Below are 13496 nucleotides of genomic sequence, written 5' to 3'. Positions count from 1 at the left end.
TTCTCTAAGCACCTCCTCTGCACTGGATAGTGAAGATGAATCAGACAGGGCAGGAGCCCTTGAGGCTCATGTCTTTGGGGGTGGAGTGGTAGTGGAATCATACAAACATAATCAGAATAATGAGTTTGGCGTGATGGAGGAATATGAATGTTACAAAATAGCCCCAAGGAGGAAATGATTGGTCATCCAGGTGGGTCAGGGAAGGCTTCCATGAGGAAGCGAAGCCTGTCCTGGATTTGTGAAGGACCAGCTATAGAAGCTAGCCTGGAAGGCTTTGTAGACAGACCCCAAATAAGGGGTCGGGGAAGGGGAGGGGAGGGGGACGGTTGAGCATGTGACGCTCTCCGTGGTCCTGAACCGTCATTGTGTTGGCGGAACCATCATTGCTTTTCTGGAGAAGGACAGACAGGGACTACAAACAAATGAGTCCATTTTTTTTGTCACTTGCCTAGGCTCCAGGAAGTATCTGACTGTCAATCTTGGGAGTCCTGTATCCTTGGAAGGACTTCTCAGATCCTTTATCATGAGATAGTGTGCTAGAGATATGTAGGAGGCTCTGAGGCCAGAAACACATGGGTCAGGAAGGGTTGTGAGAGAGATCTATGGAGAGGTTTCATGCCAGGCAGTGATTTGGTCACAGGTATGGTTTGAAAAATTACTAACAATCGGAGTGGGGGGGAGCCTGGAGGTGGATGTGAGAGCAGGCAATTCGAGTGAGACGTCTGAAGTTTATCAGTGGGCAATGGGGAACTTTGCAAGTGAGACTCAGCAGGCTATGGCAGATAAGGGCTTCAAGTAAAACAGTCATAAATGGCCCTTGGGGTTTCTCCTTGCCCCATTGTGGGTCAGGAGATATGATGCTATCTATGGTAAGAAGCAAATTTGAGGGGCAGATGGTGAGTTCCATTTGGGATATGCTGAGTTTAGGATGTGCCTGGGATTGCTAGGAGGATGTATGGGAGATGGAATGTAAAACTGGAACTTGGCAGTGAGGACTATTTAGAGGTGGAGGTCAGGTATTGTAAACAATGTCTGATTATTAAGAGCCCATATGTAAGTGGAGGCTGCCAAAACAGTGTACTAAGTGACAAGAAAAGCTACCACTGCCCAAGCCAGGGAAATGTTCCCTGTGGGGATGGCAGAGTTGAGAGGGACTGACCTCCATGCAGATCGTCAGGCTTGATGGAGCTCATTTTATGTTCCTTCAGAATGGCCTGTAGAGCCATAGACTTACAAAGTGTTTTGTGGGAATATGGTAGTTTCTCTGGGAGACTCATAATGTACATATTTATTGTCTTGGTTAGAGTTTCTATTACTGTGACAAAAAAGATCATGGCCAAAGGCAACTTGTGGAAAGAAAGGTTTATTTCACTTACACATACATTCCACAGTCCATCATTGAAGGAAATCAGGGCAGGAACCCAAGGCAGGAACTGAACCACACCACGGAGAAACGCCTCTTACCTGCTTGTTCTTTATGGTTTGATCAACTTGCTTTCTAACAGCAACCAGGACCACCTGCCCAGGCATAGCACCACCCTTTGGTGGTGGGTTGGGCTTTCCCATATCAGCCATTAATGAAGAAAACATACCATAGGCTTGCCCACATACCAGTCTATTGGGGGCAGTTTCTCAGTTGACTGTAGCCTGTATTAAATTGACATCAAATTAGCCAGCACACTCATAGCAAAGGATCTGAGAGGTCTCTCAATATGGAAATGTCTGTTTACCCCACCATTTCCCAAATATAGTTATTCTTGGAGTAACTGCCCTAATGTTCTGTGTCTCACTTGTTTTGGAATTTGTTGTTGAGACAAGGTCTCTCTGTGTAGATCACACTGGCCTGGAACTTGTGAGCTTCTAGACTCAGTTCCTCAGGTTCTGGGATTACAGGTATGTGCTATCTCATGTGTGGCAGTTACTGTCTAGACCTGATGAACAAACATCAGAAGGTCCTGGATCCATCACTGAGTTCAGATTCCCATCATGCCCAGAAAAAAAGAAAGAGTCCTGCAAAATCTATGGGCAGAGTGGTGGGGAACCAGGAAGTACTGACTTAGGAGGTAGCCATACCTTGGGTGGATTGCTTCTTTCCCAATTTCCTCACCACAGAGATAGAAATAATAACCCATAGGTCTGATGGTCATGGTGGCTCACACCAGACCTCTGTGTGTTTGAGACCAGCCTGGTTTACATAGTGAGTTCCAGGACAGCCAGGGCCCTGTCTCAGTACCCCCCCCCCGTCCACTAACAAACAATATCCTGCAAGTCCCCTGATTTATGGCCCTAGGATGCTTCCAGGAGTTCTCACAAAGTCCGCATGTACTTTCAACTGCATAGCTAGAAAGGACATTGCTGTTTCTGTCACCCTGCCCATGGATAGGAACCCCTTACCATGCACAGGACTAACTCCAGAAACTGCCTTTAACTTAGAAGCCCCATAGTAGGAATGAATGGCTTGCTCGGTGGCAAACAAGTGTTTCCCCCTGCCCCAAATATGAAGGACTTAAAGTCTTCCCTCTTTTCCTGCTCTAGAATTCAGCCAGAGTGGAGATGAGGGCAATGGATCAAAGACCAAAGCTTGCCTCCCTGGGCAGGATGAAAAAGTGGGAGTTCAGGGTGGGAGCTGCAGCATGGACAGAGTGCAGAGTCATGGTTGAATCTCCTTCACAGGTCCACAGCTGGACAGCATCCACAGCAGACACTGGCCTTTAGCTGGCACAGTCACACAGTTCTGGGGATCACTGTGGGGGTCCTAGTCTAGCCACATGGAGCTTCTGGGTCTGTACTTGTCTGCTAATCACCTGTTATCCCTGGCCACCCATTGAAATTCCCCCTGACTGACTTTTTGGGTCTGAATTCAGCCAGCTGGAAAGAAGCAGCAGGCAACTTTCAGAATGAAATCTGTTTTCCTAACCTTCCCGTCACAGTCATTCATACTCAACACAGTGAAGCATATTTTTAGTCACTTCACAGAATTTAAAAGACACCTTGAAGGCGCCAAGAAACACCAGCTTGGGGATTAACTTTGCTCACTCAGGCTGGTGTGTGTGTGTGTGTGTGTGTGTGTGTGTGTGTGTGTGTGTGTGCACGCTCGAGCGCGTGCGCCTCATGCTTTGTCATCCTTTGGCTATGCCATGACTCACTGTAGCCAACACCTTCACAAGATGTTCCTGTTGTGGACGTGGGCTCCGGAGCAGCCTGCAATAGCACGGAAGCTCCCAGCCTGGATGATGATTTCAGAGCCCTGAATTAGTACCAACCAGACCACTGACTAGTTGTCTGTTTATGAAGGGTCACTTTGGTGACCTGGAATCGCAGACAGAAACCACTAGATTTCTGAGGGTATTAATTAATTCTTATTCTCTCTCTCTCTCTCTCTCTCTCTCTATATATATATATATATATATGTGTGTGTGTGTGTGTGTGTGTGTGTGTGTGTGTGTATAATTTGAACCAAGGACTTGGCACAGGAAGAATACAATATACTGGGTTTTAATTTCTTTCTTTTTGTTTTTTGTTTTTCGAGACAGGGTTTCTCTGTATTGTTTTGGAGGCTGTCCTGGCGCTCACTCTGTAGACCAGGCTGGCCTCGAACTCACAGAGACCTGCCTACCTCTGCATCCTCAGTGCTGGGATTAAAGGTGGGTATCACCACCGCCCGGCTAATTTCTTTCTTTTTAAATATTTACTTTCTTAGAGACATGTTGGCTTGCACTCACTGGTCTGGAACATGGAGTTGGCTTTAAACTCACAGAGATCCATCTGCCTCTGCCTCCCAAATGATGGAATTATAAGAGTGTACTTCCATGGACAGCATAGATGTTGTTTTTTTAATTAAAGACCCAAAGAGACAAATGAGAGAGTTTTGGGAGAGCTCCTCAGACTCAGGCCACATCTGGGTTAAAGTGGTAAAGACTGTTCTGTACACAGAAGCTATCCAGCAATTCTCCAGAGTGGACAGAAACCCCCTCCCAACTCTTAGTCTCTAGATTGACCTTCTCATCTCCCCCATAAAGACAGTAGAGGTCTTGTCCAGAATTAAGTCATACACCAGAGCATACATGGCCCAGACGCCAGCTTTCCAACTTTCACTAAGGGCTTTAAGGAGGTGGTACCTCAGGTAGGAGGCTTTCCCTGCTCCATCTTTTCTCCTCCGTTTGTTTGAGACAGGATCTTTCCCGACTCAACTTCCCGAGTACTGACAGGTGTGGGGCACCATGCCTGACTTTAAGAAATTCCTCCTGGCTTTCGAATTCGAGCCCTGGCTTTCACGAGCACCAGGTGGGGGTAGGATAGGTCAGGGTGCCCACATAGGAGTGGGCCCACGGTAAGCGGGTGGCCTGCAGCTGCTTCTCGGGAGAGCAATGTGCCTCTTACGAGTTCTCCATCTTGGGTCCACCAGTTAGGTTTCTTAGGCAGCCCTACCTAAACTGACTGAATCAAGGTAACCGTTGGAGTCACCAGCTCTCCAACAGGTGCCTGTTTCGAGCATCTGAGACCTTTTTCTTCAAATGCGTAGCTCGTGCTGTGGGCTTCCTTCAGCCTCAGTCAGGGGTCCTCTCCCACCGCAGGGACAGGGGGAAGTTAAGTAGGGTCTGGGGCTTCCTGCTTCCCTCACCAAAATCCTGACTAGTGCCGCAATTCCCCCGCAATCCCCTCCTGATCCCCGCAGGTTCCTCGCCTCACCGCTCCTGCGTGACTTGCGCCCCCGTCAGGCGGGTGGGGCTCTGCGGCCAGGCTCCCCCGCACCCCCCGGGGCAGCACGTGCGGGGCGGGGTTGTGGCCTGAGCCTGGAAGTGATTGGGCACGAGCCTGGTGGGCGGGGCCGTCCGCAGCTGTCAGAGCGGCCGCGGCCGCGCGTCTGATTGAACAGTAGCAGCGCCGCAGCCGGGACTGGAGCCCGAGCGCAGAAGCCGACGGGCCGGGCCGGGATGGTGCAGCGGCGGCTCCGCGGCGCGTGCACGCTCTGAGCGGGCCCGGGCTGGGCCTCGCTTCCCCCGCGCCCCCCGCCGCCCCGGCCCCGGCCGGCATGATGTGCCTGGAATGCGCCTCGGCGGCGGCGGGCGGCGCGGAGGAGGAGGAGGCGGACGCCGAGCGGAGGCGCCGGCGCCGGGGGGCGCAGCCAGGGACTAGCGGTAGCGGTTGCTGCGGGGCGCGGGGCGCGGGGGGCGCTGGAGTCGTGTCCGCCGACGAAGAGGTGCAGACGTTGTCCGGCAGCGTGAGGCGGGTCCCGTCTGGACTCCCCAGCATCCCCAGCACCCCGGGCTGCTCAGCCTCTGCCAAGGGCCCCGGCGCGCCGCAGCCCAAACCCGCCAGCCTGGGCCGAGGGCGGGGGGCAGCCGCTGCCATCCTGAGCTTGGGCAACGTGCTCAACTATCTGGACAGGTACACCGTGGCAGGTGAGCAAGTGCCCCATCCAGCCAAAGGACCAGGGCCCCTCCACCCCAGATGCCCTAGGGAGCTTTTGGTTGCCAGCCCACTAGATCCAAGCCCTCTGGAGAGTCCCTAAGGACCCTATCTATGTTCAAGCGATGCTCTCCTGTTCCACGGGTCCAATCCAAAGCACCCCACGCTCCCCCGTGCTAGGGGTTGTAGGAGTTTCCACCCCCGGAGGAGTCAGTGAGTCCTCGCTAGCCCTTGACGGCCCATCCGTTGTCCTCCCGGAGTCTCCTCTGCGTCCCTCTTGCCTTTTCGCCTGTGCGCCCCCTCCCTCCGCATCCGCAGGTTCCCAGGCCTCTCCTCCTCTTCCTCTAGCCCAGGCCGTCTATGCGTGCACCGCCCGTCTGTTCCTTCCTTCCTCGACCGCCACCCCCTCCCTGCATGCGTGCAGCCAGTGTGTGCGCCCCTTGCGGGTGTGCGCCAGGCAGCCCGAGTGTGTGCGCGCGTGGCGGCGCAGATGTGTGTGTGTGTGTGTGTGTGTGTGTGTGTGTGTGTGTGTGTGCTTGTAAGCGCGTGGCTGACAAAGGCTCGGGCCTGCGGGGAGCCGAGGGAGGGGCGGGGCCGGTCTGTGCCGCCTGGGGACCTAGGATGCGGTTTGCAGCTGGCTCTGGCTTGAGGCCTGGAGACGCCTCCTTCTGCTCCATGGCGCTTGGAGCTTAGGGCAGGGCATAGGCCTGGGGGCGCGCGTGGGGCGGGGGTGGGAGGGAGGGATGTCTAAAGAGAAGCAGCCTCATGCTCCTTGCGCATCTCTGGGAATCAACCCCAGGTTTGGGACTGAAATGGATACAGCTGGGTTTCTATCCTGGATGTGCTTGATGTGTGACCTTGGGCCAGTTTCAGCTTGTGTTTAGGTCTCTTTCTGTTTGTGAATTGATTGATCTTGGGCCTCTGAGGATAGATGTGGTTCTGGGATTCTATTCTTCTGGCTTCTCTGCCTGTCTTCGCAGGGGTCAAGAGGTAGGGACTTGTCCTAGAGCTGTCCCTGCCTGAGGATAATGCAGCCTTGAAAAGAAAAGAATCTGGCCAGGTTGGCCGCAGGGCTCTCTGTGGAGGAGAACAGTTCTGGGGACCTAACCATTCTAGCCTAGACCCTAATGAGAGAGAGAGAGAGAGAGAGAGAGAGAGAGAGAGAGAGAGAGAGAGAGAGAGAGAGAGGGAGGGAGGGAGGGAGGGAGGGAGGGAGGGAGGGAAGGAGGGAGGGAGGGAGGGAGGGAGGGAGGGAGGGAGGAGAGGCAACAAGAGGAGAGAGGATGAATGAATTGGGTATTCTGTGCAACACTGAAGAAAACTCAGGGGTGATGGGGAAAGAGCCCTGGCATAAACCACATGCCACCTGGGTACCTGGGTGCTCTTCTTTGGGCCTCAGTCTTCTCCCGAGTTGACCAGGGGAAGGTAAGAACTAATCCGAGAGCAGAAGCTGCCCTTCCCCCACTCTTCTTTGCACACCCACCCACCTTGGCTCTCTATCCCTCCATGTGGGTGAACTTGAAGTAGATGCCAGTGGCATCAATTTTTGGGTCAGGTTGTCCCAAGATACTGTTTGTTCCCTTGCTCTAGTGAGCAAGAGCACAATGTACCCTCTAGTGTGCCAACCTACCACGAATGTGATGTGCTGCCTGGGACTCAAGATCTTAGGGGGCCTTCACTTTCCAGAACAGGATCTGCCCAGCTGGGGGGAACCCAGCAGGCCCATAGACAGCCTGTCCAAGATGGCCCAGGGGATGATCAGCAAAACAGGTGTTAGATCTTCTCAACCTGGCCTGAACGGAGGTCTCTTCTCTCTCTCTTAGGTAGGAAATATTGGTGTGACTTTTAGTTTTGTCATGCTTTTCAATGTGTTTTATTCTGGCCCCAGACTACCATTCTGAGGTTCCCAGAGAAGCCTGCCCAGGGGTAGAGGGGAAGGTGGGATCAGGGAAGTGGGGGTGGGGGTTATCTCCCTCCACCAATACTTAGGTCAGAGTGGGAGACTGAGATAGCAGGTTTCTGGTGAACTGGTTAGGGGGCCACAGTGAGGAGGAATACCTGGAAAGTTCTAGACACGCACCCGCCTGAGCTGTGTATCCCTTACTGTCCTGCCTAGGGTGTGAGCTTGTGCACTACCCCCACCCCATCCCCAACACAGCATGCATCATTTCCTCTCCGGATAAGCCTGCCTCCCCTTCTTCACGATGGCTTTCCCTCCCTCTGCCCCCGAGTTCAGGTTTTAGGAATATTTACAATCTCTATGGTGACTACTGTGGCTTTCAGGGTCTTGTGCCAGGACCCGAGTCCACCTGTTGCTTGCTGGTCCTGCTGGGACAGAGGCAGTCATACAGACACTCTGCTGTGTGGGCACTTTTGATGTTTGTGCCCACTTGGCCCCTAAGAACCTCACAGTCTGGCCCCAGCAGCCTCATCAAAGCACAGGGAGTTCCTGCTTTTCTTTATATCTCTCCTGTTTTCTCATAGCATAGCCAGTTCTGCCTAGAGGAGTGTAATGCAAGCTAAATCTGAATGCCAAAATGTCTGGTCTTCAGACAAAGACGAAACAGGTGCACTTAATATATTTTATTTGCGCGCGTGCACATGGGGTCCGTGTTCCTGTGAGTGCGTATATGAACGTGGATAGGTGTGGAAGCCTCAGCCTCAGGCGTGGTTCCTCAGCAACTGTCCACTCTGATGTTTGAGAAAGGGTCTCTCGTTGGCCTGGAGCTTGCTGCTTAGGCTAGACTGGCTAGCTATGGAGTCGCCTGTCTCTCCCTCACCAGTACTGTATTTACAAGCACAACTGCATTCTGTTGAGCCTGGTTTTTTGAAAATTATTTATTTTATATGTGGGTGGGCGTGAAGGTCAGAGGACCAACAACAGGAATTGGTTGTCTCCTTCCACCATGAGTTCTGGGAATTGGGCTCAGGTCGTTAGTCTTGACAGCAAAAGTCCTTGTTCTCCAATCATCTCAGTGGTCTGAGGCTGCCCCCTCCACACACACATGATGGGTTCTAAGGACAGGTCCTCATGTTTCAGGCCTTCATGAATTAAGCACTTTACCAGACCAAGTGATCGCCCCAGCCCTCATTAATAAATTTGTCCAAGAAACGTGTTATGTTATTCTGGGATATTTTGCATTTCTTCTCATATTGTCTTCCAAATCGTTGGATGATTGGATTTTAGCCTCACAGCCTGGGTCAGACTCGCAGTGGCTGGGGTCAAGGAGGATACAGAGCAGGGTTAGAGTCTTTGCCACTGGGATTTGAATTCAACCGCATCAGTTTACCAGCTTGCTAGTTGTGTGACCTTGCAGCCATCGTCTGAGGCTTCTGTGGAATGAGTGAGAATGTACCCGCAGCACCTGGGTGGAGGCCAGATACCTGGGAGGGCTTCACAAAATGTCAGCTGTCTGCTCTTTCATGCAGAGGCCCACGCTGTGCCCCTAACCGGTGTGTTCTTCCTCATTCTCTCTGTATGTGACAGTCCCTTTCAGGCTGTCCTTTGGGATACCTTTGTGAGAGCACCGCCCTTCTACACCAGGGTTGGTCTCTGTCCTGGGAACTCCAGTGGCTTCTGCCTCTATTCTAGCATTCCCAGCGCCACCCAGTGATCCAGGTAATTATGGACTCTCCTCCCCATGGGAACCCCCTGAGGGCAGGCAGCCTCAGACTTGGGGAGGAAGGCTGGGCCCCCATTCTCTGCTTCTACAGTACTGCTTCACTTGGATAACACTGAACCCAGCAATGTGGTGTAAATCCTTACCTCCACCTTCTTGTGTATATAGGGAAAAGGAGAACAGAGATACCTGTGGCTTCCAAGCCAGGGAGTTCTCTTTCTGTCTCTGCTTCCTGGAGCTCGAGTGACCTCTGCCCCTCAGCTCCAAGGATGCTCATACTTGGCTCCTGAAAGCAGGCCTAACCAAAGAAGGCTGGTCTGGGCTCTAATTGTGTTGGATGAACGACTATTTGATAACCAACTTCCTTCCCCAACTTCTTCAGAGCGCCTGTGCCTTTCCCAAGACCTATTTTCTGTCCCTTTGATCCAGCCTGTGGCACTCTCCCCAACCTGGAGTTGGTCGTCATTGTGGGGGCTGATGAGAAGAGACAGATCCTTGCCCTGGGGGAGTCCTTTTCTGCCAAAGAAGCTGAGACCAGTATCCATGGCAACCACTCACTAACACAAGCCCAGAAGGAGTGATGAGCACAGGGACCCCGCCAGGAACACAAACCTGGCAGGCGTGGGGCTTCCCTTGAGCCTCCGGGCTGGGTCCTGAGCTGTGGTGCCAGGCTGGGGCTCACTCTCCCCCAAGTTCTTTGTTCCTCTGTCTAGTTGAGTCTGTTTAGGGCAGATATATTAGGAAACTGAGGTCCAGGGTATCAAGCCACACTTCAGGGTCTTGTGGCTCTGTGACTGCCACTCTGGATAGAGATGGTCTCCCTAAGGATAAATACGGTCCTTGACACCTTAGGTAGGCTTGTCCTGGTAGTTCACCTGGCTACGTCTGCTCCGTGGGGAAATCCCCACTAGCGCTCTGGGTGTGGTGACCAGAGCACCCGTCCGGCAGGTGAGCTTCAGAGTCCTGGAATACTGGGTGCCTTAAGGTCAGCTGTCCAGTCCTATGCCCCTGTCTCCTCCTCAAGGCTCTTCCTGTTGCTCTTGCCAGACCTTTACCTTTGACCTCTGAGAGGTCAGTACCTCTCAGAGGAAGTACCCAGGGCTCCTTAGAACCCTGATTAGGCTTCAGTGTTCCCCTTTTTTTTTGTGGTTGGGGCAGGAAGGCTGCAGGGGCTGCAGGGTCACAGTCTGGTGTGAGATGAAGACTGTTGTGGATAGATGAAACTGTTGGGAGAAAGGAGAGAGACCCTCATCTCTCCCCCAGATCCTTAGGCAAGAGGAAGTGGTTTTTGTTTCTTCCTGAGCTGGAGGGCCTGAAATCTCGAGGATGGACAGAGATAAGAACAAAGAAGGCAAACTGAATACTGGCCTCATCCCCAGGCTCTGAGTGGCTCCTGGCTAAATGTTTTGCTATTTATTGGCTTTGCTAGATAGACTTCACCACCTTTGCCGTGTGATTCAAGGTGTCTCTTATCCCTGAATCTATAGTCAATGATTTTTGTCTTTCTTGCGGTGTCACTCCCAGAGTGTTTGGGCTCTTGGTCTCAGGAATGCTTGTCTGCTGGTCCTGGCTCCCTCTCCCTGGACCTCCCTCTCCGAGGACCATCAGTCATGGTCCCCAGGAAATTCAGTCACAGGCCTCTGTTTCCCTGTGCATCTTGTATGACTGCTCTTGTTCCAGAAGGTCTCCCTATTCTCTAGTCTGACACTTTTTTACTTTAGGTGTGGTTATTTTGAGTTTTTAAATTTTTTTTTCTTTTGGCCTGTGTGCATATCATGTCCGTGCCTCACACTCTGGGGGGTAAGAATAAGGGATCAGATACTCTGGTCCTGGAGTTAAAGATGCTTATAAGTCATTATGTGGGTGCTGGGAACTGAACCCAGGTCCTCTGCAATGCAAAGGCAATAAGTGCTTTCAGCCACTGAGCAATCTTTCAAGCCACCCTTTTTGAGACAAACTCTCATGCAGCCCAGCCTGGTGTTCAACCTGCTTTGTAGCCGAGGATGACTTTGAGCTCCTGATCCTCTTGCCTCTACCTCCCAAGTGCTGGGATTAAAGGTGTGTGCCACCATCCCTGATTTATGTAGTACTAGGGATCAAACCCAGGGTTTCAGCATGCTAGGCAAGCCCTCTACCAGCTGAGTTACATCCTCATCCCAGCTCTGGGTTTTATTTATTTAATTTAATTTAAAATTGTACATTTATGTATCTTGTGGGCACATGTGCCATAGCAAGCCTGTGGAAGTCAGAGGACAACTTGTGGGAATTGATTCGTTCCTTCCACAATGTGAATGCCAGGGATTGAACTTAGGTCGTTGGGCTTGGTGTCAGCAGCTTTACTTACTGAACCATAGCCCCTTTAAACTGCCTTTTTTTTTTCTTCCATCATGGCACATGTCCCCTCAACAGGGTCACTGTCTCCTTCCAGCCTCAAGAGGCTGACATATCTGTGATCACAGCATGTAGTTATTTTATGGGAGGCCGGCAGAGGCTCGGGCAGTAGTTAGATAGATGATCTAGCTCGGCCAACCCAGAACACCTTCTTTGTGATGGGCAGAGGGAGGATCAAGCCCATGTGTGGAAGTTTGGGCCTCTTATGGCCACAGCTTGTTGGTGGATTCTGCCCTTTTATCCTGGCCAGGGTGCACAGTGAGCCTCTGGGCTGGCATTTCCTGGAAGGAAATGAGAGGAAGTGGGGCAAGCCTGTTCTTGTCTGCCCAGTCAGTCTTCAACCTGGACAATGGGGATGGCCTCACCCCAGGTGGAGCCACTGCTGTGCATTCAGGAGGATGTTCGTTCGGGAGAGGAGGACACTGTGGGGGCTTTCCCTGTCTCACCTGGCCGTGCTGTGAGATCCTGTAAGCAGAGAGCTGGTCTGCTCGAAATCCGGTCCTCTCCTGTTGGCTAGGAGGGCATGAGCAGGCAAAGATAGCATGCACACTGCCAGAGCTGGGGTGCAGGGGACACAGTCCTGGTCTCCTGCTTCCCCTCTGCCCTCAGCTCAGTGACAGACCTTGGTCAAGTCTCCCTGCACCCAGCTGTGGTCTGTGTCACTGTTGAGTGAGACTCCCAAGCAAGGATCTGGATTTGACTGAGTGGGCCTAGGCAGAGGGGGTGGCTTCTATCATGCCTGTGAGGACAACTGGTGTGGGTGTTGAGGACTTGGGTTGACAATATAAGCCCAGGCAAAGCCCCAGAGGTTGGGAGCCAGCTCAGCCCAAGCCTGCTTAATCCTGGCTGTTGTCCCATGTACCTCTGAGATATGGAGGCAGAAGTCCCTCAGGCTCTGTGGCCACTGGTGCAGGACACAGAAGGTTGAGGGTGTGTGGGCTTTAGCCAACACAGCCCTGGCCTCTTATCTCTTCCCTCTGTTCACTGCTCCACACCTTGGCCTCCTATCACCTCTGATGGTCATACTGCCACACCTCTGAGGGTCAAGATAACCCTGTGGCCACCTTGTCCCTGGCCCCTGATGATCTGGGGAATAGCTGGGCCAGACCAGGGCTGAGCTGGAAGGAGTGGCTATGCAGTGCCCCTAAATTGCTAAGGCTGAGTCTGGTTCCAGGAAAGGCAGCCCCAAATGATAGAGTAGAACCACAGGCCAGTGGCTGGTCCCACCCACCCTGGCAGGAGTTTGATGAGGAGGGGCATCCTCAAGGCTGTTGGAGATCTGTGGCAGGTCTCTTGAGAAGCAAGGGTTTTCCTAGGGAGGACAAGACTTCCCAGGTTGGGGCTCCTTACCAACATGGTCCCAGTCAAAACTCACTGTAGGCTGTCCGGATATTAATGACATTGCAGGATGGTGTTAGAGAAGCAGGCTCCACATAGGAGAGTCTAGAACATACCCAGTGAAGATGTGTTGTGTTGCTAGGCCGCTTTTTTAAATCAGCAACTGAGGCTCTGAGAAGGGGGCAGATGTGTTGGTCAGCTTGGTCCTGAAGGACAAGGCAGGGGTTGGTCTAAGACTGTATGCCTCTGGGCTGGGTCCTCAGGCTGTGGCTTCCTGGCTGAAGCCACCCAGATCCAGGCTCTTGAGCCCCTATAATTACCAGGGTAGAAGCTGCCAAGCACTGGATGGGAAATACTCCCACAAGGAGCCAGTACTGAGGCCTCCACACAAGGGCCAGGTTTCTGAGAAGGACTGGCCGAGGGCAATGTGATCCATCCATCCCTTCAGATCCCTAGGACCTACTTTTCCAGGTATCTGCCTCATTTCAGAGAAAAGAAAACTGAAAGGACAGTTGTCTGGGCTTTGGCTGCATTCTGCCCCGCTAGTTAATGATGGGGGAGGTGACCACATGATAGGTATGGAGCACCTCCCATGTGTCAAACTCTGTTCTAAACATTTCAAATGGATTAACCTGCTCAAGCCTCCTGACAAGCATGGGAAACAAAACCAAGTCATAAAGATGGAAACTACCTCAGAGCTGTTAAGTATCCGGCCTAAAGTCACACAGCAGGGGAGGC

At 52.4% G+C, this 13496-nt stretch overlaps 1 protein-coding gene across 7 annotated transcripts in view; it reads left to right on the top strand.

The window, feature by feature from the left end:
* Positions 1-4900: 4900 nt before the first annotated feature.
* Spns2 (sphingolipid transporter 2) overlaps positions 4901-13496 on the top strand; it is a 36553-nt gene continuing 27957 nt past the window's right edge. For 2 of the 7 annotated variants that reach the window (XR_005878295.1, XR_005878296.1), the window contains exon 1: positions 4965-5402. Coding sequence is in view for 5 of the 7 variants with exons in the window: in XM_040749090.1 (XP_040605024.1) it covers positions 5033-5402 (370 nt within the window). In the remaining 2 variants the exon portion in view is untranslated. Of the gene's footprint in view, positions 5403-13496 lie in introns of all 7 variants that reach the window. The other 5 variants (XM_040749090.1, XM_040749087.1, XM_040749088.1 and 2 more) reach the window with 5 other exon arrangements.

The sequence above is a fragment of the Mesocricetus auratus genome, unplaced genomic scaffold (genome assembly GCF_017639785.1).
Source record: "Mesocricetus auratus isolate SY011 unplaced genomic scaffold, BCM_Maur_2.0 Super-Scaffold_100007, whole genome shotgun sequence".
Lineage (NCBI taxonomy): Eukaryota > Metazoa > Chordata > Mammalia > Rodentia > Cricetidae > Mesocricetus > Mesocricetus auratus.
This window is presented reverse-complemented; position numbering and strand designations above follow the sequence as displayed.